The sequence below is a fragment of the Guillardia theta genome (genome assembly GCF_000315625.1).
Source record: "Guillardia theta CCMP2712 unplaced genomic scaffold GUITHscaffold_110, whole genome shotgun sequence".
NCBI classification, from domain to species: domain Eukaryota; class Cryptophyceae; order Pyrenomonadales; family Geminigeraceae; genus Guillardia; species Guillardia theta.
Genome location: NW_005434564.1, coordinates 62659 through 86800, shown reverse-complemented (window position 1 = coordinate 86800; position 24142 = coordinate 62659). Strand labels below are relative to the sequence as shown.

Below are 24142 nucleotides of genomic sequence, written 5' to 3'. Positions count from 1 at the left end.
GAGCTCTGCAACGATATTGTCCCCAACGTTGATAATATCTCTTGCCATACGAAACCTCTTCAATTAGTTATCACAAAGCTTGCAAGCTGCAAAGTCCTACGAAATGGATTACTCGGAATGGAGAAGAAATCATTCTTACGAAGATCATTTGATGCTTAGCTAGAATCACAGAAAAGAAAGCTCCAATGTCTCCACCTGTTCTCAGAACAAGTTAGAAGATTCACTTGTGGTTGTGGTCATAGCACTGCAATCATCGCTTCTACTTGTCCCACAGAATCTATAGCCTTCAACCTCTAGCAGCATAGATTGGACTACTTCATGTCATAGGAGATGAAAAGCATACTCGCGGAACAGCAAAACAGCATACGAGTAACTGAAATGCGAAGTGGCCTACTGCTCCTCACTAAACCACAACAAAATGCGCGAAATCGCATCAATGAGCACAGTCATACTGATTTTGATTCTCATCATGTATACTTATGCATCATGGATCGGATGATGCAGCAGCAAGGAGCTTCACCGTGAACTCTAACCTACTAACTGGCTGTCAACATCACCGACGAAACTTCTAAGTGCAAAACTTATGCAAGAATATTCTTAACCCTTCACCGCAGCCTAGCATGACAGCATCAACAAGCCAAGCTATCCTGTTTATCATGATACACTACCATGCACAACCAACGGCCACCACATATCGTTCTGCACTCTTTGATTGGATGCTTGCTGCAAAACGGGTGTTGATTCCGTGGTCAATTTCGTTTCATCGATACAGCAAGATCTTGTTCACCTCTGTCACTTGACATCAACACAGTAGCGCATGCATTCTCGAGACATCATCCAACCCTCTTCCTTTTCTTCCTACTGTCCCTTCCTTCTTTTCCTCTTGCGTTCATGCCATAGGTATACTTGATGGCAGCGCGGTGAACGGTAGGTTGGGGATGAGAGGGTGGTCGAGTGGAATTGAGGGGGTAGGGGTAATTCAAATGGATTATAGTATGTGGGGTAGTATCAGGAGGAAAGTGGGTGGGGGTCAAATTGGTACCCTCTTTTTTGTGGGGGTGAAGGAATAGGAATCAGGGGGTGATGGGTACACCTGTGTCCTTTCCAGGGAGGTAGTACAATGGAAAACGGAGGGTGGGGGTAGATCAATCATCCACAGGTTACTGTTGGTTATGGGGTGGTAAGGTGGTCACTTCCACCCTTTTCTCTCCCAGAATTAAGGGGCATAGGGAGGGGTACTGGATTCAAAATATCTCAATGAAGGGGTACATCCGTACAGGGGTGCTCGGATTGCGTTCATTCCCATCCGATGGCATGGCGGGCTCTTGCTGTAGGGTGGCCTCCAACGGGGGTGGGTACAGGGTGGATCGAATGTTGGGAACAGGGGTAGGGGAAGGTTAGAGGGAAATGGGACTAGCTTAATTGGGGGTAGGGTTGTAGAAAATGGGGGTAGTGGGTGATGGGGATCAGGGATGGAAGGACAAGACTTCGAGGCCATGATGTAGGCGGCCTACACCTCGACCCATCTAGATTGAAGGGGTACCGTAGCCTGGTGGCGATGGGTGGGATCTGGCCAGGCATGGTGGGGGTACACACAATGGGGGTGGGTACTTCTGCAATTGTGTAGGTCAGGGGTTGTGAAGAGTGAGGTAGACTTCCAGGGGGTGGGAATGACAGTGGGCTATGGGGTGGTATTTGGCTCAGAGCTCAGGGTGGGTGGATTGGGGATTTAAATCTAAAAACATTTTAGGCTTTCAAATCAACACCCCCTACCCTCTGCTTCACTATCATTACCACCGGTACTATAACCTTTTAGGCTCCAACGGGTGCTTGCATGTCCAGACCTACCTTCGAAACCAGATCCATTTGTGGTACCCCTTCCCATTACTAATAAGTACCCACCCTTTACTCTCAAGAACTTTCATGCTTGGCAAACAACCCCTCCCTTGCTATCCCTAACTACCCTACCCCCCAGTCAGCAAGGAAGCTGAGGGGGTTCTCATGACCCTCAGTTGTCAAGTCCACCCCGGTCGCACCACCCTTTGCACCCCATCATCTTCAGATCGTACCCTACCCCCCCTTCCTCACTTGAATCCAACACCACCCCATCAAAAGATAACCAAGTACCCTATCAAAAGGTACAGCGGTGTCGTCTTAGACAAAGTCAGTACCCTGTTACCTGTACCCTACCCTGTCGTAACCATAATAGAAACAAGCCGATATGTCTCAGTGACACGGGCCGGGCCGGAGTAGTTCACCGGATAAGAACTTGAGGCGAGCCCGGAAAATGATGAGTTAAGTAAAACCTAATCCGAAAGTTCTATGCTTGTCAGTGGGGGCGGAATGGAGCGCGGGAATGGAAGGAAGGGAAGGGAATGTTGGATAGTGGGTGGCTGGGAGAGAAATCAGAAGAGAGAGGAAGAAGAAAGGAAGCCCGTCAAGGGAGGAACTGGGAGATGTACAGAGAGGGTGTAGAGTAGGATTGGGGTAGGATTTCATGAAGGAGTTGATCTGATGCTTAGTTCGTCATCAAGGTGAAGCAAAGATCCAAGAGCTTTTCTGCAAGTTTGTGGATTTAAAATTTTTCGTAGGACGCTGCTGAAATTTCTGGTAGGAGAGAGGGTTGGGATGATTACGATTCATGAACGCATTCAAGGAAGAGAACATGCTAGGAAAAGTACATGCTGTTTTTTTCAGTATTCTCATGAACCTCCCCGGCCGCTACCTTGAGACTCTGAGTATAGCCTGTGTTTGCTTCATTGGTATGAAGATGGAGCAGGCACAGGAGGCAGGAAGGAGACGAGACGGCAGCTACCGAAGCAGGCAGCATGTGGCGGATAGGAACGTTCTAGAAGAGGAAGCTGGAAGGCGATCTGCGAGGGATTGTTGCTCTTGCTCGTTCTGATCGCCTGGAGGGCAGGATACTCATGGCGGAGCAAGAATTCGAGAAGGGGAACGAGCACTACGTGAAGGAGAACTGGGATGAAGCTCTTAAACATTTCTCCAGGTGCGGATTGCTTCCCTTCCCTCCTCTCTTCGCGTTGCCCCTTCCTGCCTCCTCCTTATCCCCCCCTTCCTCCATCTGCTATCACTTTATTCTGTCTCCCTTCCCCACGTTACATCCTCCCTTTCCTTCCATCTTCCACTGGTCACACCTTGACTTGCTAGGGCTGCGGAGCTGGACCCTTCCAAGGCTGAATATCTTGTCCACAAGGCCGCGGCATTGTGCAAGGTCAGAGATCTGAGAGTCCTAAACTCGAAACCTTCCTCTCGCCTCTAGTCCCTTCGTTCTTGTCGCCGCAGTCACCTTTCCTCTCCTAGGGATTGGACTTATAATATTGCTTGCTCTCCTTCTTGCTGCCCTTCCCCCCACCCCCACCCCTCTCCTCTTCTCTTCCCCTCTCCTCTTGACTTTCCCCTTCCCCAACTCTCTTCTTCTCTTTCCTTCCCCAGCCCTCTTCTTCTCTATGACCCTTCCAAACTTTCTCCTCTCCTCCCTCGCTCTATCTCGTGGCCTTGACGTCCTGTCGCGTCTGTAGAAAGGGTTGTTCGATCAGGCTGTGGAGGCCTGCGATCGAGGCATCGAGGTTGAGCCTCAGAACTCGAAGTCATACCTAAGGAAGGGCATGACTCTGGTGTCCAAGGGAGACCTTGAAGCGGTACGCCTGCTGCTCCCTATCTCCCCCCCTTCTCCCTTCTCCCTTCTTCCGTCTTGCTCTGATCTTCATCTTTCCCTTCACACATAGCCCCAGCTCCAGCCCAGCTCCTCTTTTTCTGCTCTGCTTTCCTGCTCTTCTGCTTCTGTTTGTCCTGCTCCTGCTTGCTACTGCTCTTTCCATAATTTGCATCTGCTTCTGCCTCTATTTCTTTCTCTGCTCTCATCTCATTGCTCGATCAGTCGCCAACCTTCCAACCCCCTCCCTCCCCCTCCCTCCTTTCAAGGCACCATCAACGTTTTGTTCTTTCATTGTCAAATCCCCTCCCTGCCTTGCATTACCAACTTCTTCAAGACTGGAGGTCGTTCTCATCCCTTGTTGCAGGCAAAACGGGTGCTGTTGCAAGGACAGGGGGTGGACCCTAGCAACAGGAGCTTTGCAACCTGGTTGAAGAAGTGCGACGCCAGCTCAAGTCTCGACCCTCCTGCATGGCGCCATGGCTGACTGAGCTCAACCGCAGGCGATCAGAGCGGCATGGTGGAAGTCAACTCGGAAATCGGGAAGCACGACACTACTCTGACCCGCATGTTGGAGCAGCACAACAATCAGGCACGCTGACATCGGAGTCGACACGGTGAATTGCTAACGGTGCTTACAGGCGTACGCCATGCTAGACACGACGATTGAGTTCGTCGCTCGCAAGACCACCTTGTCGGGGATGGACCCGTCGACTACTTCCTCCCTGCTCAACGAGCTCTGCAGGTGATCTTGTTCCCTCCTTCTCCACCACCTCCTTGATCTGTCAATCGAAACTCACGCCAAGGCAGGAAGTACTGGAGGGAAGGAGACCGCGTTTCCAGGGAAGAAGGGACGAGAGGAGGGGTGAGAGCATGTGCAAGGAGGAAGAGGAGGAGCCCCGTGCTGACGACGTTGGCAGCATGCGAGCGCAGAAGCGATGCGAGCTCTTCCTGTCATTGTCTCGAGCTCAGCAAAAGTCGCGCTTGAGAATGCCCGCAAGGTGACCCTTTCCACCCCACCCTGCCTTCCCTCTCGCTTCCTCGCCTTGCTCCTGTCCTTGTACCGCTTCCTCGCCTTGCTCCTGTCCTTGTAGGCTTCATGGACATGAGCAGCGGGGGACACAGGAGGCTCGGGAGGAAGGGAGAGAGGAGGGAGAGGGGTTTGAAAGAAGGAAAAGAAAGAGGACGTTGCTGAAACTCTGCATGACAGCTTAGGGAACAAGAGCTTGCGGCTGGAGAGGGAGGAGCTGGAGGGATAAAACCAGGAACGCAATGCAAGAACAACGGATGTGAGCTTGAGATAGCAAGGATCGGAGAGATTGACTGCAGGGCAGGTACCAACGTGTACGAGAACGAGAGCAGCCTTGAGCAGAAGTGCCGGTACCACCCCGGGGCCCCAGTCTTCCATGAAGGTGTGGAGGGAAGGGAAGGGAGGGAAGGGAGAGCTCAACGAGTTGTATAGTGACCGCAAGGGGCGGTGAGGGGGAGGAGGTGTGGGAGGTAGAAGGGTAGCAAGTGAGGGGGGGTGGGGGGAGAAAGAGGGATGGCAGAAAAGGGGAGAGATTGGAGCGGAATTCAGATGGAAGTATAGAAAAGGCGGAGCAGATGATAGTAGGCCCGAGGGTCAGGAGGAAGTGCGAGCCAGAGGGGAGCAAGCGTGCGTGAAGGGAGGACAGCTGAATGAGAGGAGGATGGAGGGAGTTGCTTCAACAGTTGCTGACACCAGTCAAGGCTACAAGTACTGGTCCTGCTGCAAGAAGAAGAAGACGACTGAGTTCTCAGAGTTCCTCTCGTTCGCGGGCTGCACGGAGGGCACATGCGTGTTCCAGGTGCTGCTTGCGTTTGGAGGAATGAAGGGGAAGAGGGAAGGGAAAGGCGAGAGGGAGGAGGGTAAGCGGAATGCGCCTTATAGAGAGCGAGGTTGCGGAAAGAGAGTGGAAGAAAGCGGAGAAGGGGAAGAAGAGGAAGGGAGGAGAAGGGGGAGGGGGAAAGAGAAGGTGGAGGCAAGGAAGGGCATGACAAAGGAGTGGGATGCTGAGACGGGAAAGGGAGCTATGTAGAGATTGAGGACAGGGAAGGAGGGGGGGAGGAGATTTCGCGGCATGATCGCATGTTACCAGGACGATCCAACGAAGAAGAAAAAAGCCTTGTGCCGCTACGATTTCTTCCAGCAGGTCAGCCATTCCTGCCTGCAACAGCAACAGCAGCAACGTTGAGCTCCTAGCAGGGAGGGAACGTCACTCTGTCGATCTACGCAAAGAAGGTGGATCCTGACAGCTGCTCGTTCAATCTGTCGCCGACCCGGCTTACTCTCTCCATCCTCTTTGACGTTGTCAACAACTTCTCGCTGGACGTGGAACTGTTCGGGAGGTGAGAGGAGGAGACTGGGGGATGAAGATGGTGAGTAACGGAGGACTCAGGGTTGATCCGGACGCTTGCAAGGTCTCTATTCTCGCTCCCAAGGTAGAGTGAGCACATGTTCATTCCGATGTGACTGGCACGCCAGGTTGAGATCACCCTCAAGAAGGCGGATGGTACCAACTGGACCGAGCTAGGGAACTTGCTCAGTTGTGGAGACGATGAGGATGAATGAAGGAGCGAGAATGAGGAGATTAACAAACAAGTAGAAAGACTGAACGTTGTTTCATGCACTTTCACTTGCCGCGCTCAACTTCAGGTAGCTTGATTTTCAATAAAACCCAGATAGTGGGTGACAACAGACTGAAGATTTAGTACATTCCGATGACGCTGCTGAGCCAAGGATCGACAGAGAGGTTGTCGACGGGCTAAAAAAACAACACCAAGTTATAAGGAAAAAAATAAACACAAACAAGATCAGTCACTACACTTGGAAGAAAAAATCACTTCACCACACGAAATCACTTTGAATCAACCAAACATCGCAGATGTAGCAATAAGAACGACTCATTATCAGGCGTTATCGGGCATAGTAGCAGTCAAGTATCGCTCGACATTGGTACCTCAGTGACGTGCCAAGTGATGGAAGAGTCATCGAGGTCCTCCCACTGGTTGTAGTAGGGGTCGTGGATGTCATCCCAAGACTGGCTGGGACCACCCTGGTAGATCCAGCTGGGGCTGTGGACATTCCAGGTGTGGATGCCGTCGGTGTTGTACCTACACAATGATGGTGACTAAACTGCATGACGTGATAGTTTCTAGTATCCAATCAATATGATCTAGTTCGCTTCGCCCTGATCAAACCTTCATACACACACAATCCTCTTGAAATCATTCAAAAATTCCCATACTTCCAACCTCATACAATGATCAAACATTCAACCTCATGCAACCATCCCACCACTGTACAACCAGTCTACTCTCTCATGATATGGAGAGGATAGGTCAGTGAAAAGGAATGATGCGAACATCACCCCTTCCTCCAATCCTTCCAACATATTCCCCTTGCATCCTCCTCCTACTCCTCCTCCTCCTCCTCCTCCTCCTCCTCCTCCTCCTCCTCCTCGTCTCGCCATACCCAGCAGAGTTGAAGAGGGCTGCTCCAGGAATGAAGTGCACAAGCATGTCGCGCTGTTTTGACTCTTCGCGAGTGACTCCTCAATATATCCCCTTCCCCCTCCCACCCCGGCTCACCCACCCTCACCGCTACTACCCCACCCCCTCAACCCAATTGAAACCTCAGGGCAAGCCCTTCCAATTCAAGTACCCACCCCCCAGTCATTGGGAGAGCTCCCGGCGGAATCACGATCCGATCACTGGGAGGGCAGGGGGGGTAGCCCTGCAGAAGTTCCCGAAACAGTACCACCACCCCTCATTTGATATAGGTTTACCAGGGGTCCAGCCCTGAAGGGTCAAGGGGCATCCATATCAGTGATTTCTTTTTAACTCGGAAAGAAGGGGGTGGAGGTAGGAGGGTGGTCCGAGGCTGATAAAGGCAAGGTACCGGGTAGTCGCACAGAGAATCTCAGAAATAAGGCAGGGGTACTTTACCACTACCGCCGTACTCCCACCGACTTGGCTTTCAACTGACTTGCGGCAACTGGCGGCCGCTCGGTTGACTGGCATCAAGCCCCGCCGGCACGGCGGCCCGCGGGCCGGCCGGGCCGGGCGGACCGCCGGCCGCCGCCGCCGGGTCACACCGGTAGTAAGGCCGGGCCCGGAGTCACGGTGTTTCGCCGGCGCAGCCCCCCGGGCCGGGGGATCCCGGGGGGGCCAAGGCTGGCCGCCGGGCAACGGCGCCTCACGCCGCCGGTCGGCGGTTGACGGTTACTGGCCCGAGCCTCTGAGGGTCCGATGGCCGTCCGTAAGGGCCGCCGCCGTCGGGCCCCCCGCGGCAGCGCTGCGGTCACCGGCCCCCGGCCCGGCTGCAACGGGTGACTGCGGCGGCCGGGCACGGGGCCCCGGGGCCGGGCCGATCGGCCCCCCTCAGTGAGATCGGCGGCACCCCCCGGGGACGGGCTGAGTCAGGCTCCTGGGCCCTACCCGGAGTTAGTCACGGGGCCGGGCGGCTACCGTGACGGCCGGGCCCGGGCCCGCCGCAAGGACCCGGGCGGTATCAGTGCCGTTGAACCGTCGGAACCGTATCATGATGATTCATTCAATGATACCTTGGTGGACTGGAACAAGGAGCAGTAGACAGTTAGGTGGCGAATCGCCGCCATGCTGATCCAAGGGTTCGCCTGCGGATCCCTCTCGATCGCCCACGTACTCGTCAGGATCTCTGCCTCCTCCCTCGTCATGTCCTGCAGCCGCCGCCCTCGACCCTCCACCTCCTTGAACCCAACCTCCTCCACGACTCGCAGCAGCTTCTCTGCATCCTCGACGCTGATCTGCGCATCTCCTTTGAGAGAAACATCAAAGCTGAGTAGGAGGAACCCTCCTGGCTTCAGCACTCGTCGGAACTCAGCCAGGATGCGGTCATAGTTGGTTGTGTGCTCCAGGACCGAAACTGACATCGCCACGTCATGGGTACTGTCCTCAAAGGGCAGGTCCGCCATGGACGAGTGGAACAGCTGCACCCTACCGTCCTCCTCCAACAGCCCGAGCTCATGGTAGACTTGAGGAAGCCGCATGTCTGAGTCGATGCCGTCGACCTGCGAAGACAAACATCAGTCACCTACCAACAAACCCTCCCCCCCCTAAGCCACTCCTCTCCCTCTCCCTCCACCCTTGCTCTCTCACCACTACCAGCTTCAAACGGGCCTCCTCTTCCCTTCCCCTCTCCCTTTCCTCTCCTCTCCCTCCCCCTCAGCCCACCATTCCACTTCACCTCTGAGCTGACCACCACATGCTCTCTCCTTCCTCTTCCCTCTCCCCATTCGTGTCCCACAGCGTCCACCCTATCTCCACTTGTTGAGAGCTTCTCACCGTGACGTTAGGCAGATGTTCAACGAGGAAGAAGGGGAAGAACGTGCAACCTATACCTCCATCGATAACCCTCAACCCCTGACCCTGGTAGAACTGCTCCTGTAGGCGGCGGATGGCGATGTAGTGGAAGGGATATTCCCAGCGTCTGCTCCACTGCATCAAGACATCAGGCTGTATGAGCGACAGCATGTTCGCAGCGACATGCATGAAACCATTCTTCATCATCCAATAGCGAGAAAAGCTCATCATCTCGCTGAAAACTTCACTCTCCTCCACCCTCTGGTACTCCTCCCGCCTCGGAACCCCGCAAGGCAGCAGAGAGTCCGCCCCCAGCCGATCCACATCTGCGGTAGCCCCTTCGGAGCAGGAGACGGCGAACGTCTCGTCTACCTCCTCCCTGACCTTGCGGCTGTGCAGCACAACACAAGGAAAGAACCCAGCGTCAACCGGTTGCCCTACGATGACCTGGCCAGCCACCAAGTCACTGCACGTCGTAGCTCCTCTGCACTGCCAGGGAGGAGGCAGAGTGTGCGTTCTGACATCGGGGCTGTTCCAGAGCGCGAATCTAAGAGCTTCTTGATCGTAGAACCCCAGGGGTTGCAGCTGCCTCCCCCGCTCAAGGGCCAGCCGCAGCAGCCTCGTAAGGCGCTCGTTGGAGGCGAACAAGACTACTGCAGAGTTGAACTGAGCGTAGGAAGACGGTATGGAAAAACGAGCGAGCCCTGTAGGATGACCCTCGTGGAACAGGATAGGAGCTTCTGTCGCAACCAGGTCGAACCTTGGTAGGAGGTCGAACGCTCCCAGCACGTCACGGCAGACGTACGTGTCGGCGTCGAGGAACATGGTGTGCTGGAAGGGTGATGCCAGCATGGCACTGATTTTGAAGGTCGTGCTGCTCTCAGCGTCCGGGTGGAACGAGAATTGAACTCCCAGCTTCTCCATGCCAACTAGAGCGCCAATGCTCTCTGCCCCCTCCTTACCTGCGATGGCCACATGTACCCCTAGCATCCTGTTGCGCTGCAGCTGCTTCAAGCTCAGGATCGACCGTCTCACCATGCTTGTCATCTTATCGCTCTCGCCTCCACCCAAATTGTACAGAGCATACAACACCCCATGCGTCGTGAAGTTCCTGCAGGCAACAATGCTCCTGGCCCCTTCCATTCTAATCCCCCTCCTCACTAGCTCGTCTTCCTTCAGCGTTCCTGTCTCGTTCGGCATGACCGGCACGTCCTCGTCCCATCTCACCGCATTGATACAAATCAACCACTCCCTCATCTCGCAGGCGCTCATGGCACCAATCCTCCTCCCCAACGGGCAGCAGGCACTACCCTGCCATTTCATGTCTCCGTCGGCGTCCGACATGCCCAACAGCTCCCGAGCCTCCTCTACTGCACCGGCTTCTCCTCTGCCCTCCTTCACCATCCCCACGTCGATGATCAGTATCCCCAACAGCCATACCCATCTCCTGACCATGCTCCCTCCTGATTGTCCTCGTACTGATTCTAACTTAACTTTGAGTAAACCTTCTGGTACAAGATACGGGCTGGCACAACGCCGGTCTTCCGGTCTCTGTCAGGCTCTTCTGATTGTCCTAATACTGATTTTTAACTTAACTATGCTTGAGTAAACATGGACTCATGGCCTGAGTGCCTGGGAGTCACGGCACCGTCCCATGTAAGCCTATGATGAGGCCCGCCTCAGTATCTTGAGGGTAGGATAGGTGAGGGCAGCAATGAGCAGTTAGGGGTATAGCCCATACCATTGTAGACCCTTACCCCTCCTTTAGCCCTCAATATCCAGTCAAAAGGAGGGGTGGGGTTCCCGAAGTTGCTGACTTGGATGAGCCGACACCTACGAGGGTGCTGACCGGGGGGAAATTGTAATCAGTTTACTACGGTACGTGACCAACCTTTCAAATCCTAAAGGAGATTGGAGCGAAACGTTGAGGTATACAGGTGAAACGGCGCTCGCACGTCAACTGCTCCGAAAAGATGCGATTTGAATTTCCGACGGTCAGTTGAACCGTTGCGTTATGATGTCGAAATATTAGCCACACGCGTTCATGTACTCTTATTGCCGAACCGTTGCAGTTTACTAGCCAAAACCTCCCCCCCCCCCTCCCGTCTTGCTCCGTCACAGTCGCTAACCTCCCAGCCTCTCCCACACGTCCCTACTATTCATCCCATCGCCATTCTTCGCCACAAAGTCTCTTCCCACATCATCATCCTCTCCTCTCCTTTTCGTCCCTTACCGCTGCCCTTGCAAGCATTCAAGAGCATGCCTCCTGTGTCTCTAGCGCTGCTGCAACCATACAAAAAACCTCTTCATAAAGGTGCATCCACATGAACTGAGTACTTCACGTGTTGAAACTTCCTCATAATGAAATATTACCTCACATTGACAAAACTCTGACACTCTGTTCCCATTTCCATTCTGTTAAACAAACAGCCCCTTGCTCCGCACCAACAAGTATACAAAGTTTTCAAGCATTCGACACTAGCCTCGTTCCATCTCAGAATTTCGATCGTTCCTTTCATTCAAACTTCTGATCGTTTTCTTTGACAGAAACGCACAAATCGGAATATCTACCCACATCTGCTGTGACCCAAACTATCAACTTCTGCTCAGACAAAACATCTTGCAAACAAATCCAACATGTCTATGATCGACTTGCCCCAAGACCAGCACTGCGACATTCAGATAGAGAACTTCAATTTTCTTAGCATGCATGCTACCATGGACGAGGAGATGGAGGTCTTCAACTGGGCCGACGAGCTCAAAGAGTCCCTCAAGAGCTGCGCATCCTGTTGCTCTGCAAGCCGAGATTGCGACGTGTGCAGGAGCGCACAGAGCAAGAGCCTGGAGTTTCCTTCGAACCCGCTCTTCGAGGAGACCATGGAAATGCAAGCTAGGCTGCCGTCTTTTGCCTTAGAAGCTGGTCACCACTTGGAAGAGAACGCAGAGATGGAGGAGACGGAGAACGTAGTCAAGGTCTACCCCAAGAGGAGGAAGAACTCTGTTCAGGAGTCTCCCTCCGTCGAGATTTCGCACGAGATGCTTGCGGATCACTTTCATGAGCCACTGGAAATTGCTGCTGCAAAGATTGTAAGCTTCTTCACTTCTCACTTCATTTCTTTCTGTCCCCTCCTCCCTCCTCCCTCCTCCAACTCTTTCTGTCTGCTCCTGTTTGTCGACCGCACTTGCTGCCTTCCTTGTCACCATATCTGACACTTGGAGCAGGGGATCGGAAAATCTACCATGAAGATTGTCTGCAGAAAGCTCGGAGTTGAGAAATGGCCGTACACGAACAAGGGGATGCCCCGTCGTCGGCACGCGAGCGCATCGAAGTTTTAGGATGTGCTAGATTTGATCGAGGATGCGAGTGATGATCCTCGTTCCCTCTGCTGTGAGGTTGTAAAGTTCGGTTGTAATATATGGTTTGCTTTAAACTTTCAGTTTCCTTCTGTTCTCAAAGACTGGAGATCGGGAATGGTTAGAGCGTAGAGACATCGGAGTACACTTGGGAGATCGAAATTCTCTTCACAGACAATTCTAACAATGCAAGAAAAGATATGCGAGCTATGGTATGAACTTGGAAGGATTGATAAAGAGTGAAAAGAAAATCTTTCTGCAATTGTGAAACGCCAGTCGGAGGAAAATTGAAAATTCGGCAAGGAAATCAGAGAACAAAAACAGAACTGAATGTTTCAGCAGGGGGCGCGGGGTCAGGGGAACGAGTTTGAGAGCTGCGAGGAAGGGCTGAAGATGGAGAATCAGGACAGAGATAGACATGGGAGTGGACCAAGGTGCAGGCTGAGGGCGAGTTCAGAAATGCTGCAAAAGAAACGCAATGATAAACAAACGCCAACAAACAAAAGGTTGCACGAATCAAAGAAAGGGGCAGCATTGAGCCTGTCATGGCAGAGTCAGGGTGAGAACGAACAATGGAATGCTGAGTAGAATCATACATCAAATCAGCTGAGAGAGTTGGAATGAGGAATGCCATGGAGAAGGATGGGGAACACAGATGCAAGTGCTGTCGATCGAAGAAGGAGAAAGTTCCTTCGCGGGAAAAAACATGCGAAGCAGAAAAGGAAAAGTAGCGACATGTCCATAGAAACATCCTCTGGTTGAGCTGAGAGAGATTCAGACTGCAAACTTGTTTGTCTAAAGAAAGATTCGAAAGCGTGAAGAGCAGGAGCAGACAAAGTCAAGGAAGGAAAGTGCAGCTGCAACATGCAATTTCAAGGTGAACGTGGACAATCGGAAAGAAACTTGACCATTGACGAGGAGTAGGACGGCAAAATCGAGATTTCAACTTGGCAGCAAGAACGGAATGAGGTCGAGCAGTGCAAGTTAGTGTTACAATGAATCTGTTTCATAGGACGGAGTTCGCGAGAAGTCAAGTGACAAGGGGCAATCGTTAAGCATCATCAATGTACCAGGGGGATCCGAACAGCACGAGTCTTGTAATCGTTTATTCAGTTTAGGCGTCAAATCTAACCATGATCTATCAAGAAGCAGCAGTGTGTGGAAATCTCCTTCGCTCATCCCAGGAACAAAAACCTCTCAGCAGGAGTTCTTCAGGCTCCATCGTCCGTACGGGCAGTCAGCCGACCTCCGGACCCCCTTGTTCGTATAAGGCCACTTGTGGATCCCCAGTCTGCGACAGGCGAGCTTCATGGTGGACTTGCCTACTCCCTGAAGGCACTTTGATGTCAGCAATTCGAGGAAGTCGCAAACTCATAAGTTCTTACCAGGTGGGAAGCCACTGTTTCTATCTTCTGTCCATAGAACTCCTGAAGGATCTCCCTAGTGATCTCAACGACCTTTCCTTCGCTCCCTTCCTTCCTTCCTCGTACATAGACGGTCTTCTCGTCTCCCAATGGCCGGATGTGTTGACTCCCGGGAAGCTTGTTTGCGATTTCCATCACTCCCTGATCACGGTTTGGCTCCTCCTTGTGGCAATTGAAGTCCTCGAAGATCTCGTCAATGTTGAAACTGCACTCTTCGATGTTCTCTCTTGTAGACCCATGGCCTTCTTGCTCCATTGCTGCTTGCCCAAGACCGAACTCTTCGTGTTCTTCCACGAAGTTGCATTGTGGGATGCTCTCAAACAAGCTGAGGTTCCAGTAATCGCCAAGAAAAGATTCTTCTTCAACCAGACAAAAGGACATGGTTGCTTTGTGTAAAATGAAAATGTATCAAGATCTAGTCGAGGCTCTTCCCTTTATCAAGCTGACTCGATAGGAAAGCAAGTGACTGGTTGAAGAATCGGCTGGTAGTCAGAGAAGAAAGGAGAGGGGGAAACGTCCTTGGGGGTTTGGTGGGGGTTTTCTCCTAAAGTCTAGAGCGTGAGGGAGAGGGAGGGCAGGGGGGAGGCTTTAAGAGGAGCTGGGACAGGCGCAGAAACGTGTTCTACCGGGGTTGTGGGGGGGAAAGGGTTGGCGTGATGTTTGAGACAGTCATAGGCTGACAAAAGCGTTGAAAAGCTCTCTTTTTAAAAAGCCTCTTGAGCTCTGTACCCGGTATAAACATTTGAGAGGGGGGGTGGGGTACTCAGATATTACCTTCATATCAGAGTAAAGTATGAATATACGTCTTTTGGCTCAAAAGCCATATCTATAATATATACACTTATAGTCAGCGGGATCGGGAAGGATACCCGAGGTGGGTAGGGGTAGGTGGACATAAATGGGTAGGGTATAGGTAAATTTTAGGTGGTTGGTTTGAAATGTTTTTGAAATATCAATCTTTGTTTGATCATGTTTGAAGATTTGGAACAAATAAGCTTATCCATTTTGACCAATAAAGGTACATAGGCGGTCGCAGGGGTAGGGTGTAGCACCTGGGGTAAGTGGGGTAGCGCCCCGAGGGAGGTGCAGTTACGACGCTGGTTCTCACCATTTTTTTTAGCGAGTATTTGTACTCAAAACTTTAGTTAGCAAACTGTGCATGTCGTACCAAGAGTCGGGACAGTCAGAACAACGGGTGGGTCGGGCTCTTTCTGGGGGTCGGGTGGTCTTATTTTATATCCTGCCAATCCGGCTCCACGTGACCTCTCTATCTCTTCGACTGCCGGCGCCGATCGGACGGTTCGAGCCGCCGGCTGTAGCACTGCCGAAGAATCTGCAGTAAACCGAAGAGAAATATAGATGGTAGCAATAAACCCCTCGCTGGTTTACTGCTGCGGTGGAGACTCTCGCGAGCTCTCGAAGCATTTTGTACGTTAGCACCGCAAAGAAGCGAAGTTCTCGATAGATTCCTGCTGTAAACAACCAATAGTTTGAACACGGGCCACGTAGAGGTCAAAACTTTTTTTTTCACGGTAGCCGCCGTGGGCCGCCGCAGTCACGTGGCCCCGCCACCGTGGCTGGCAGTAAAAGATACCGGGGCCCTGTGGCCCGGCCTTCAACATTCGGGCTAAGTCACTCAAAACAAGTTAGTAGTACTTTGAGTAGCACTCGGACTCACACGGCCCGTGCCAATGACACAGTGTCCCGTACTGATTTTTAACTTAACTTTGGGTAAAGAACTTGAACTGATGGCGGGGGCCGGTAGGGGGGAGATGCTTGAAAGCCACGATGGCAGCGGAACGTAATGGAGGTATTGAGACATCGAACATGCCTGTACCAAATGTGCTTGAAGCTGAGATCTTGAGAAGATGAAAGACCATCCATGGCAGAAATCTTCTTCTCTTGATCCTCCACCCCAGGTGTCCCAGAGAACAGCTGAGGCGAGCTATCAGCACTACTGGTTATAGCATAGCTATCAGTTCTGGAAATCTATCATGCGCTGGAAAGCGGGGGAATGATCTTCCTCTGCTCAAGGGACGCACTGCTCAAACGTCATGGGATTTTCTTGCTTGCATGTGGCATACCACCACGTGAATCCCTCAACCATGATTTTCTTGCTTGCATGTGGTATAGCACCGTATGTATCCCTCAACCATTATCTGAAGGATGCTTTGCATTGCAGCATCTCACTCAAACTGATCGTTGCACGGTGTAAGGCAGAGTTTGAAAGCATTCAGCTGTATGTTTTGCTCCATAGGGTTCTAGTGCGTCTGGACGTTGAAGCATGAAAGCTGTCGACAAATATGCCGGCTACTGGTAGGTGGCAAAAGACGATATACCAAGGATTCAACTAAGTAACAAATCATCCTTCGAAATTCAAATCCACTCAACTTTTTTTGCAGGAATTGATTTCAAACAAGTCTGATTTTTGACTCGGACGAATGTGCTGTTAGGGCTTTCAAAAAGTGAAGGATTGAAACACAAGCAGAAAATTTAGGTGATGGAATGTACTTCGTTTTCAACTGCGTGTTCACTTCAGAACCGTGCATGGTCTCATTCTTTTCACTTATACCCTGAAAAATCTATTGATGTTTTTTACATTTCTGTCGAGCTTGACTTGTTTCTGCCAAGTTTTTGAGTAAACAGAAAAAGCCGACCACACAGACATATCCACAGGATGAATGATCCACATACTATGAAGGAAAATATTCTTCGTGACAAGAAGAACTCCTGTGAAGTGTTTCTCCATTTCCACGATGCATGGCATCTGGAATGCATCAGGCATCACTGTTACATACAATCAAGAACAAGAAAAAACAAGACCCCTAGAAGATGCATCGAGGCTTCGTGCCATATGTTCAAGTCTTTATTACAGGTAATGTTTCAATGCTATCGGCTGCCGCCATTGCAGTGCTTGGGGAAAAAGGCAATGCTCCTGCTGCTTCATCTTCGCGCAGCAGCGCTCCTCTTGTTCTTCTGCTCCTTGCGAGTGTAGGGCCATTTCTTAAGCCCAAGACGCCTGCATACATGCTTCATTGTTGACTTTCCAATGCCCTGAGTTACACAAGTCAGGACAACCAGAACAACAAGAAGTCGTTCCTTACCAGAGCAGAGGATGCATCTTCGATGCTTAGATGGAAGTGCTTCTTGACCAAGTCAAGAGTGATGATGACGCGATTGCTCATACCCCTGTCCCCTCTCCTGGAGTGGATGATGACATAGTCGCTCTCTTCAAGTTCTTTGAGAGTCTTTGCCTGCGACGGGCATGTTTCTTCGCTCATGCAGGAATCGGAGTTGTTTTTGGAGCTGGTGTCCTCCTCATCCTGGGTCTCCTCATCTTCATTCTCATCCTCTTGCTCAAAGTCGAGAAGAGCATCTTCTTGGAAGATTGAGTATACTTCTTTTTCACTTTGGCAACACCAATAGATATCGCTAGTACTGGGAGTCGAGTGCGTGAAGCACATGGGATTGTATAACTTTGCAAGCATCAGGTTATCTATGTCATCGGTGTAGCTCATTTTTCTTGTCGTTGGGGAAAGATTTCAGATGCTATGTGTTTGGGATGTGTGTTTGGGATATGTGAGAGTCGGGAGGAGCAGAAAATGGAACTGTGGGTGAGAGTTACAGCAAAGCTTGCAGCGTGCCAGTCGGCCAGGCGGGTGTACTCTATATAGGACAGTGTCACGCTACCGCCTGGGAATGGAAATTGAAAATAGATCTTTTCAAAAATTGACCTTCTTTCAAAACAGCTATTGCCGGAAGCTCCGTCTTTTTAAAAAGAAGTTTATAAATGAGGTGTAAAGCTCGTCAAACATGCGATAATCGGACTTTGCCGAATATACTGTTCCAAAACCACCCCACCCTTCTTTTGACCTTGAAGAAGGCGTCGTTGCCAAGATCGGGGTTTACCGGCCTCGGTCAGCAACTAGCGACGGTCATGATACGAAGGGGCTCTATCTTGCGAAACGATGCTGAATAAAGGAGGTAGGAACTTTTGCACCTACGCCAGCTACGGCGCTCCGTAGAGCCTCCGCCGCACTAGCCTCCGTAGTGCCAGGTTCACGGGCCCGGCCACTAGCGGCGTTTCGAAAAGGTCAAACCGCCGGTGATACCGTACCGTGTGACTGACTTCTTCGTGTCACCCTGACTCTGACTGAGTAACTTACTGTCCGATCATCGGATCGGACTCCGGCCGGGACTCCCCGAGTCGAACAGCGGCGCGGCGGCGCCACTCCCGGGCCACCGGGGCCGGACCAGACCGGGAGTTTGAGACGTCGGACCGGGTTTACCATAGTAGCAGGCCGGGCTCGCCGGATCGGACTGCAGGCTCCAGGCTGGGCCAGCGGAGGCTCAGGGGAATCCGACGGCCGGCCCCGGCGGCGCCGCGCCGCGGGTCACCGGGTCACACACTCCGGCTTGCTGTTGGTAATGCGGCCGGGCCGGGCGGCCGGCACTCAGTGACTTACCGTAGCGGCCGCGCCGGCGGCGCGTATCCTCAGCCCCCGGCCCGCGCGCGGCGCCCGGCCGCGGCCGCCTGTCCGGCGGACAGCCGGCCCCGCTGCGGCCCATCAGTGTATCCGCCAGCCGCCGGGTGGCATCGGCGCCGGTCACACCGCCGTGACTCCGAGCCTCCGGGAGATAAATTGTAGTTTTAGCCTTGGCACGTCAACAAGCCATAAATCTATTTTATTCGAAACGATGATTTTTATTTTTTGGCATACAACGAAACGTTGCTGGAAGGAAACGGTGTGATCTTGATATATCAAGTAAACATGACTGCAAATCATTCCTGCTCGTGACTTGAAAGTTCCCCAAGGTTTTTTTAGACTACAAGTCGAAATGCTTGTGCATGGTGGTCGAGCCTGTCAACACTTGCCATCACGTGCTAAAGGGCGTAGATGATGTTGTTGATGTTATAACAAGCAAAACATACTCATAAACTTGAAATGGGTAAAATGCTGCAATAGAATGCCATGATGTACGTCAACGTTTGGTGAATACGCATCTACAGATTTTGAAACGATACAATAAATGATATTTATCGACTTGATCTTTGCGAATTTCAATGTTTTCACAACAAGTACATGCGAATTATTCGTAGGCAATACCCGAGTATAATCTCGAAGGCAATGTTAAGTTTATACAGTCTGAAATACAAAACAAGAGAAAGGGAACATGGTTTGCGAGCACCTCGATGCAGTGAAAGCCACTTTTATGCCAGGCTTGTTGTGCTAACACCACATTTCCTCTTGCGAGGGATGCCCTTGTTCGTGTAAGGCCATCGCTGGACCCCTAATCTTCTGCAAATAACTTTCATCGTGCTCTTCCCTATCCCCTACAAGGATCAAGTTAGCAAAAAAAAATGATTGATCAGGGAGAAAGGTGGAGCAATGATGAAAATGATTGATCGAGAAGAATCACTCACAAGTTTGAAGGCGGCGGAATCGATGGACTCGTGAAAGTATTGCTCAAGCATTGACCTCGTAATGATAAGCTTCCTGGTCGGCTCTGCTGAGTTGCTGCATTTGACACGAACTGCCACGCCTTCATCCGAACTTGGTTGTGATGTTGACGACGCACACTCATTACCGCTGAAGTTTGAGTCTGGGCTTGAGACTGCCTCCAGCGACAACTTCAGAGTAGGATCGGTATGTGTTTGATGCAAGTGCTGGAAGTCATTGCTCATCTCAATTTCTAGCATGAAGCTGTTAAAATCAAAGCCAGGCTCAATAATAGGGCTATCCATAGGGAGCATCTCGGCGTATGATACCATTGCAAGCTTTGACAGGTCTTTGGGATCCAGAGAAGTCGCGAGAAGTACAGAGAAGTGCTGAGGAGATGAGGGGGATGTTGAGGCAACGAAAGATCAAGCAAGGCGCTCAAAAAGGTGCAGAAGGAACGGAAGTGAAGAAAGGAGAGCTAGAGAAAGGAAGATCAGAGTGGGGCTCTTGGTCGAGGACAATGTGGAGAGCAGGAGGGGCGAAGGGGTTCAGCAAAGCCCAGACGAATGGAGTCTTATATCGACTGGGGCAGGGGAGACATGTGCTGAAATGAAAAAGAGAGTTTTCATCGCTCGCACGACAACAGTAACAGCCATGATATTGTAGCCTTTCGGGAATTGCACGTCGTACTCAGGTAAAGAAAGTAAAATTCTCACCCTTTCGATCAACTTCCGGTCATCATTCGTCCTAAGACTGGAATCCAGATCGGTTCAAAATGCACGTCAACCTTAAAAGTGTTTTTATTGTTACACCACGGCAAAAACATTGTAAACAAGATATATCTCCGTGACCGTCGCTAGGTCAGGTTACCTTGGTAACCTGACCATCGTTGGCCGATAACGTGACTATGAAGAGACCGCATCTCTGACTTCTCGAGAGCTTACCTCTTGACATTTCCGTTTGGTCTGTACCCAGATGTATTTCCTGGTACAAAATAGTACCAGAAGTTCAGTGAAGTGTATTTTAATTATGTGCGGTGTGAATCATCGATTCACACAAACTCCTGTACCAGAAAAAGGGACAAATTTTTCATGGCAGATTTTAATAAACCCCTAATAAAAATGGGAAGTCCCTATAGCTGTTAATTAACCCTATGGCCCTTTCACGTTGGTGTAGGAACTGGTCCTCCCCTTCCGTCCCCGACGATTTACCATCCCGCCCCCTCCCCTACCGGACAACCCACGAGTTATTTCCGCTGTAGGTCATGTTTTTCTTTCTCGATCCTCCTCTTCCTCCCTCTAGAATCCTCTTAGAATGTCTGTATGCTCGAGCTCCCAATGAACATCCTTGGACTGACTAACAGCCCCGATCCAGCCGCATATAATCTTCCTCTTTTGTCGTTTCCTTCTTTTTCTTATGGGTCTTGGATGTTAGTATTATCCATGCAACTGTGGCGTGTTGCTTCTGCTTCTTGCTTTTCTCCTTGATGTCCTTTGCGCCCCGATCATAACCTTCGTTCATTTCGCCAAATAGAATTTGTTTCTTGCATTCGCATCATAGCGTGCCGAATAAGCCAAAATGTGACTATGTTCCTCCTCGTATCTCAGTTGCAAAGGTTTTATTGAGAGAGATGATCATTAATCTCTTGTGAATGCTGTTGTTGCATGAGAATTCTGCTAGACTCTCGAAAGCCCTCTCCCCCTCCGCCATGCACGTGCAACGACAATTTGCTCAACTTCTAGCAGGTTGAGAACTTTTCGAAGCGTTCTAGATGCGGGAAAGAACGTAAGAATGTCTTCCGTGGATCGGTTCCTTGCTTCCTCCCAACCTGTCCTACAAGAAGAAGATATCGACCGGATCTTCGAAGAGCAGGAAGCCGAGGACCACAACAGCAGCGACTCGCTGTCCTCCGCAGAGACTGCCATCACCATAAAGACTCGGAACCACAGGGATGGCAAGGCAAAGGTCGTGACAGTCACCCGAGAACTTCTGGAACAGCACTTCCACCAAACGATAGAGGAGGCTGCGGCCAAGATCGTGAGGTGAGGTGAGGAGGAGGAGGAGAGCTGACTTGCTGGGCAGGGGCTGGGGAAGTCGACTCTGAAGATGGTGTGCCGCAAGCTCGGGGTTGAGAAGTGGCCGTACACGAACAAGGGCGTTCCTCGCTCCGCATGCAAGTCAGCGGGAGGAGGGAAAGGGGAGAAGACGGAGGGTGCGAAGAGTGAGAAAGACTGATAACCGTTGAAAAGACGAGTCTCCAATGGCAGATCACCTGCACCATCATCATGGGGGGAGAAATTGCCAGATCGTGGAGAAAGATAGGGAGACAGAGAGATTGGAGGACAGAGGGAATGATGAAATGGGGTTGAAAAGTTGGCATGTGCGCGATTGGCAGGAAGCTCCTGATGGATTTCTGAACAAGAAGCATGTTTATGTCCTTCAACAGTGCATTACTTGATTGATTCGATTCGTTCGTTAAAGCGAGCAAGTTGAAATGAAACAGAAGTGTTTCCTTTTCTGCTCGATGACAAATCATGACCCATACCTTCCCCATCTATCCTTCTCTTGATCTGACTTCCACTACTGTATTCTCCCTCTCGCCCTGGATCTCTCTCGTATCCGAGTCATTCCAGTCATGTTGACAAGTATTACTCTAAACATCTCTTCACGATCATGCTCAAATCGTTCGGCCGAACGCTAGATAAGCCAGCAAGTCCCAATCGTCACCAATCTGAATGCATGAGGTCGAGCATACTGGGGCAGCCAATCAACCGATGTCTTCTGTTTTGATCCTGCAAGTCTTTTGATCGCCTGATATGTGCGTGTGTGCCGTTGGTTTTTGCGGTGATGATGGGTTCATGTATATTTGAGCAATGCTGGTGTGTTTGTTAGTATTTACTTAAATATCACATGCTCCAAAGGAGACACGGTAATATTACACACACCAATCGGTCCTGCACGGGCACACAATCGTGCCGACAACTTGTCCATCGTTAAAAATTTAGCGCACCTACGAGAGCAAACCTCTGATCCTCCTCCATTGACCTCCTCGCTCTCCCACGCACATGTCACTCATCTCTACTTTCTTCCTGCAGCAAGGAGTTGTTGTTGCTGCGACTGACGCAAGGTTTGTTCCAACTTCACAAGGGCCTTCTTCTTCTCCGTCCTCTTCTTTCCCTTGTTGGTGTAGGGCCACTTCTTCAGCCCGAGTTTCCGGCACACCACTTTCATCGTGGACTTGCCGATCCCCTGCGAGTCCCAAGAGAGTCAGCGAGAGGAGCAGGAGGAGGGGATCAACTTACGATCTTGGCTGCAGCTGTTTCAAGCGTCTCGTGGAAGTGAGATCGTAATAGCTTCATGGTGATGTTCACTGGAAGCCCGGATGAGTGCTTTCCTTGCCGTGATTGGATCAATATGCTACTAGCCGCCACAGCCCTCTTCCTCTTCTCGAGTGTAGCCATCGGCGCCGGCCAAGGCTGGGAATCATCTGAAGAAGAGGAAGAAGAAGAAGAGGAAGAGCTGTTGAAAACTCGATGGAAAACTTCACTTTCTTCCTCTTGTACAGCTGCGTTCAAGGGAGAGCTCTGCCGCACATCAAGGTGCTCAAAATCGGGGCAGCTTTGAAAGAGCTCTTCCTTATCCTCTTTTTTGCTCTCAGGTTCTTGGCTCGTCTCTGGAATGTAGCTCGTCTCTCCATGTCGACCAGCATGACTGTCAACATCGACATAATCATCTATCAACTTGGTAAAGAACTCGTCTTCCACCGCATCCCCTTCGAACAATGAAGAGAAACTGCCCGTTTGAGAGACGCAAAGCATCTATGAGCGACCAGGAGGACAGGAACTCAGGGCTTGTCTGCTAGACTGTCAGAGGTTAAGAGCTGATGCTATGAAAGGACGGGGGGAGGCGGGGGGGGGAGAGGAGAGCTGAGACGGAGTAGACGAGGATCGAGAGAAAGAGAGGGGAAGGAAACGGAGGAATAGGTGTATAAAACTATTGTAATAGGCAGTCAATCTCACTCTGAATGATTTATTTCTGCATCGTTTCATATAAATAAATCATTTTAAATTCAGCAGACAATCTGAAATCACAACTCTTAGTGAATATATATTTTAACGCATTTTCCGAGTGGCTCCCTAATCTTTAGTTTATTCCCAACTCCTCATGCAAGCCAGGTTCGCCTCAGGATTGTTTTATGAAAAATTCCTACGGCAGAGGACCCGAAGGCCAAATATTAGGCGCTTAGGGACGGCTATTGACTACTCATAAGCCGGCCATCCGGCGATCATCGGATGCCATGATGATCGGCCCGCGCGGGTGCGTGACAAGCCGCTGAGCTTGGCAAACGCCGCATGTTTTCAGACGGTCACGCACGGTGTGGAACTCAGTAACTCAGTGACTTTCATACGCCCGGGCCAACAGCCCGTCACGGCCCGGCGGCGTGGCCGCCCCCACCGTTACGCCCGGGCCCGGGGGGTACAAGTTCCGAGCGCCCTCCGTTCAGCGCGGCCCGGGCCGGGCCGGCCCGGATTCAAAACCGAGCAGCCTTTGGGCAACTTCCTCCATCTCACCCCCCCCCCCAGCCCCCCCCCCTTGTTTCCTTCTTTGTTCTCCTCCCTCCCCCCCCTCATCTCTCCCCCTCCTCCGTTTCTTCCTCCCCTTCGTCTCCTCTCTCTCCCTCCGTTTCTTCCTCCCCTTCCTCTCCTCTCTCTCCCTCCGTTTCTTCCTCCCCTTCCTCTCCTCTCTCTCCCTCCGTTTCTTCCTCCCCTTTCTCTCCTCTCTCCCCCTCCTCTGATTTTCGCTCGCTCTTCCTGTGCCTCAGACCTTCTTTCTGGTTCTTTTGTTGCCTCCGAGGGCCTCAAGGAAGTGAGCGAAACATCACGAAG

The 24142-nt window shown here is 51.3% G+C and overlaps 7 protein-coding genes across 7 annotated transcripts; 3 read left to right on the top strand and 4 right to left on the bottom strand.

Annotated features, from left to right (window-relative positions):
• Window positions 1–2529: 2529 nt before the first annotated feature.
• On the top strand, window positions 2530–6266 carry GUITHDRAFT_165757 (hypothetical protein; the record flags this gene model as incomplete). The annotated part of the gene is made up of 17 exons (XM_005823335.1): window positions 2530–2565; window positions 2615–2762; window positions 2921–3007; window positions 3169–3232; window positions 3540–3659; window positions 4041–4128; window positions 4177–4265; window positions 4315–4418; window positions 4484–4538; window positions 4594–4674; window positions 4884–4962; window positions 5008–5085; window positions 5405–5502; window positions 5794–5847; window positions 5901–6043; window positions 6094–6136; window positions 6180–6266. The coding sequence occupies exons 3-17, from the start codon at window positions 2928–2930 to the stop codon at window positions 6264–6266; spliced, it is 1263 nt and encodes a 420-aa protein (XP_005823392.1). The 5' UTR covers window positions 2530–2565; window positions 2615–2762; window positions 2921–2927.
• Window positions 6267–8115: 1849 nt separating this feature from the next.
• GUITHDRAFT_145775 (methyltransferase type 11) lies at window positions 8116–10492 on the bottom strand (the record flags this gene model as incomplete). The annotated part of the gene is made up of 3 exons (XM_005823367.1): window positions 8116–8130; window positions 8260–8745; window positions 9020–10492. The coding sequence occupies 3 exons, from the start codon at window positions 10490–10492 to the stop codon at window positions 8116–8118; spliced, it is 1974 nt and encodes a 657-aa protein (XP_005823424.1).
• Window positions 10493–11674: 1182 nt separating this feature from the next.
• Window positions 11675–12373, top strand: GUITHDRAFT_117411 (hypothetical protein; the record flags this gene model as incomplete). The annotated part of the gene is made up of 2 exons (XM_005823334.1): window positions 11675–12124; window positions 12260–12373. 2 exons carry the CDS (start codon window positions 11675–11677, stop codon window positions 12371–12373), a joined length of 564 nt encoding a protein of 187 aa, XP_005823391.1.
• Window positions 12374–13588: 1215 nt separating this feature from the next.
• On the bottom strand, window positions 13589–14196 carry GUITHDRAFT_117410 (hypothetical protein; the record flags this gene model as incomplete). Its single annotated transcript, XM_005823333.1, has 2 exons — window positions 13589–13720; window positions 13777–14196. 2 exons carry the CDS (start codon window positions 14194–14196, stop codon window positions 13589–13591), a joined length of 552 nt encoding a protein of 183 aa, XP_005823390.1.
• A 2562-nt stretch (window positions 14197–16758) lies between these two features.
• GUITHDRAFT_117409 (hypothetical protein) lies at window positions 16759–17333 on the bottom strand (the record flags this gene model as incomplete). Its single annotated transcript, XM_005823332.1, has 2 exons — window positions 16759–16869; window positions 16920–17333. The coding sequence occupies 2 exons, from the start codon at window positions 17331–17333 to the stop codon at window positions 16759–16761; spliced, it is 525 nt and encodes a 174-aa protein (XP_005823389.1).
• Window positions 17334–21047: 3714 nt separating this feature from the next.
• On the top strand, window positions 21048–21491 carry GUITHDRAFT_117408 (hypothetical protein; the record flags this gene model as incomplete). Its single annotated transcript, XM_005823331.1, has 2 exons — window positions 21048–21293; window positions 21339–21491. 2 exons carry the CDS (start codon window positions 21048–21050, stop codon window positions 21489–21491), a joined length of 399 nt encoding a protein of 132 aa, XP_005823388.1.
• An 843-nt stretch (window positions 21492–22334) lies between these two features.
• GUITHDRAFT_117407 (hypothetical protein) lies at window positions 22335–22615 on the bottom strand (the record flags this gene model as incomplete). The annotated part of the gene is made up of 2 exons (XM_005823330.1): window positions 22335–22505; window positions 22559–22615. 2 exons carry the CDS (start codon window positions 22613–22615, stop codon window positions 22335–22337), a joined length of 228 nt encoding a protein of 75 aa, XP_005823387.1.
• Between the last annotated feature and the right edge of the window lie 1527 nt (window positions 22616–24142).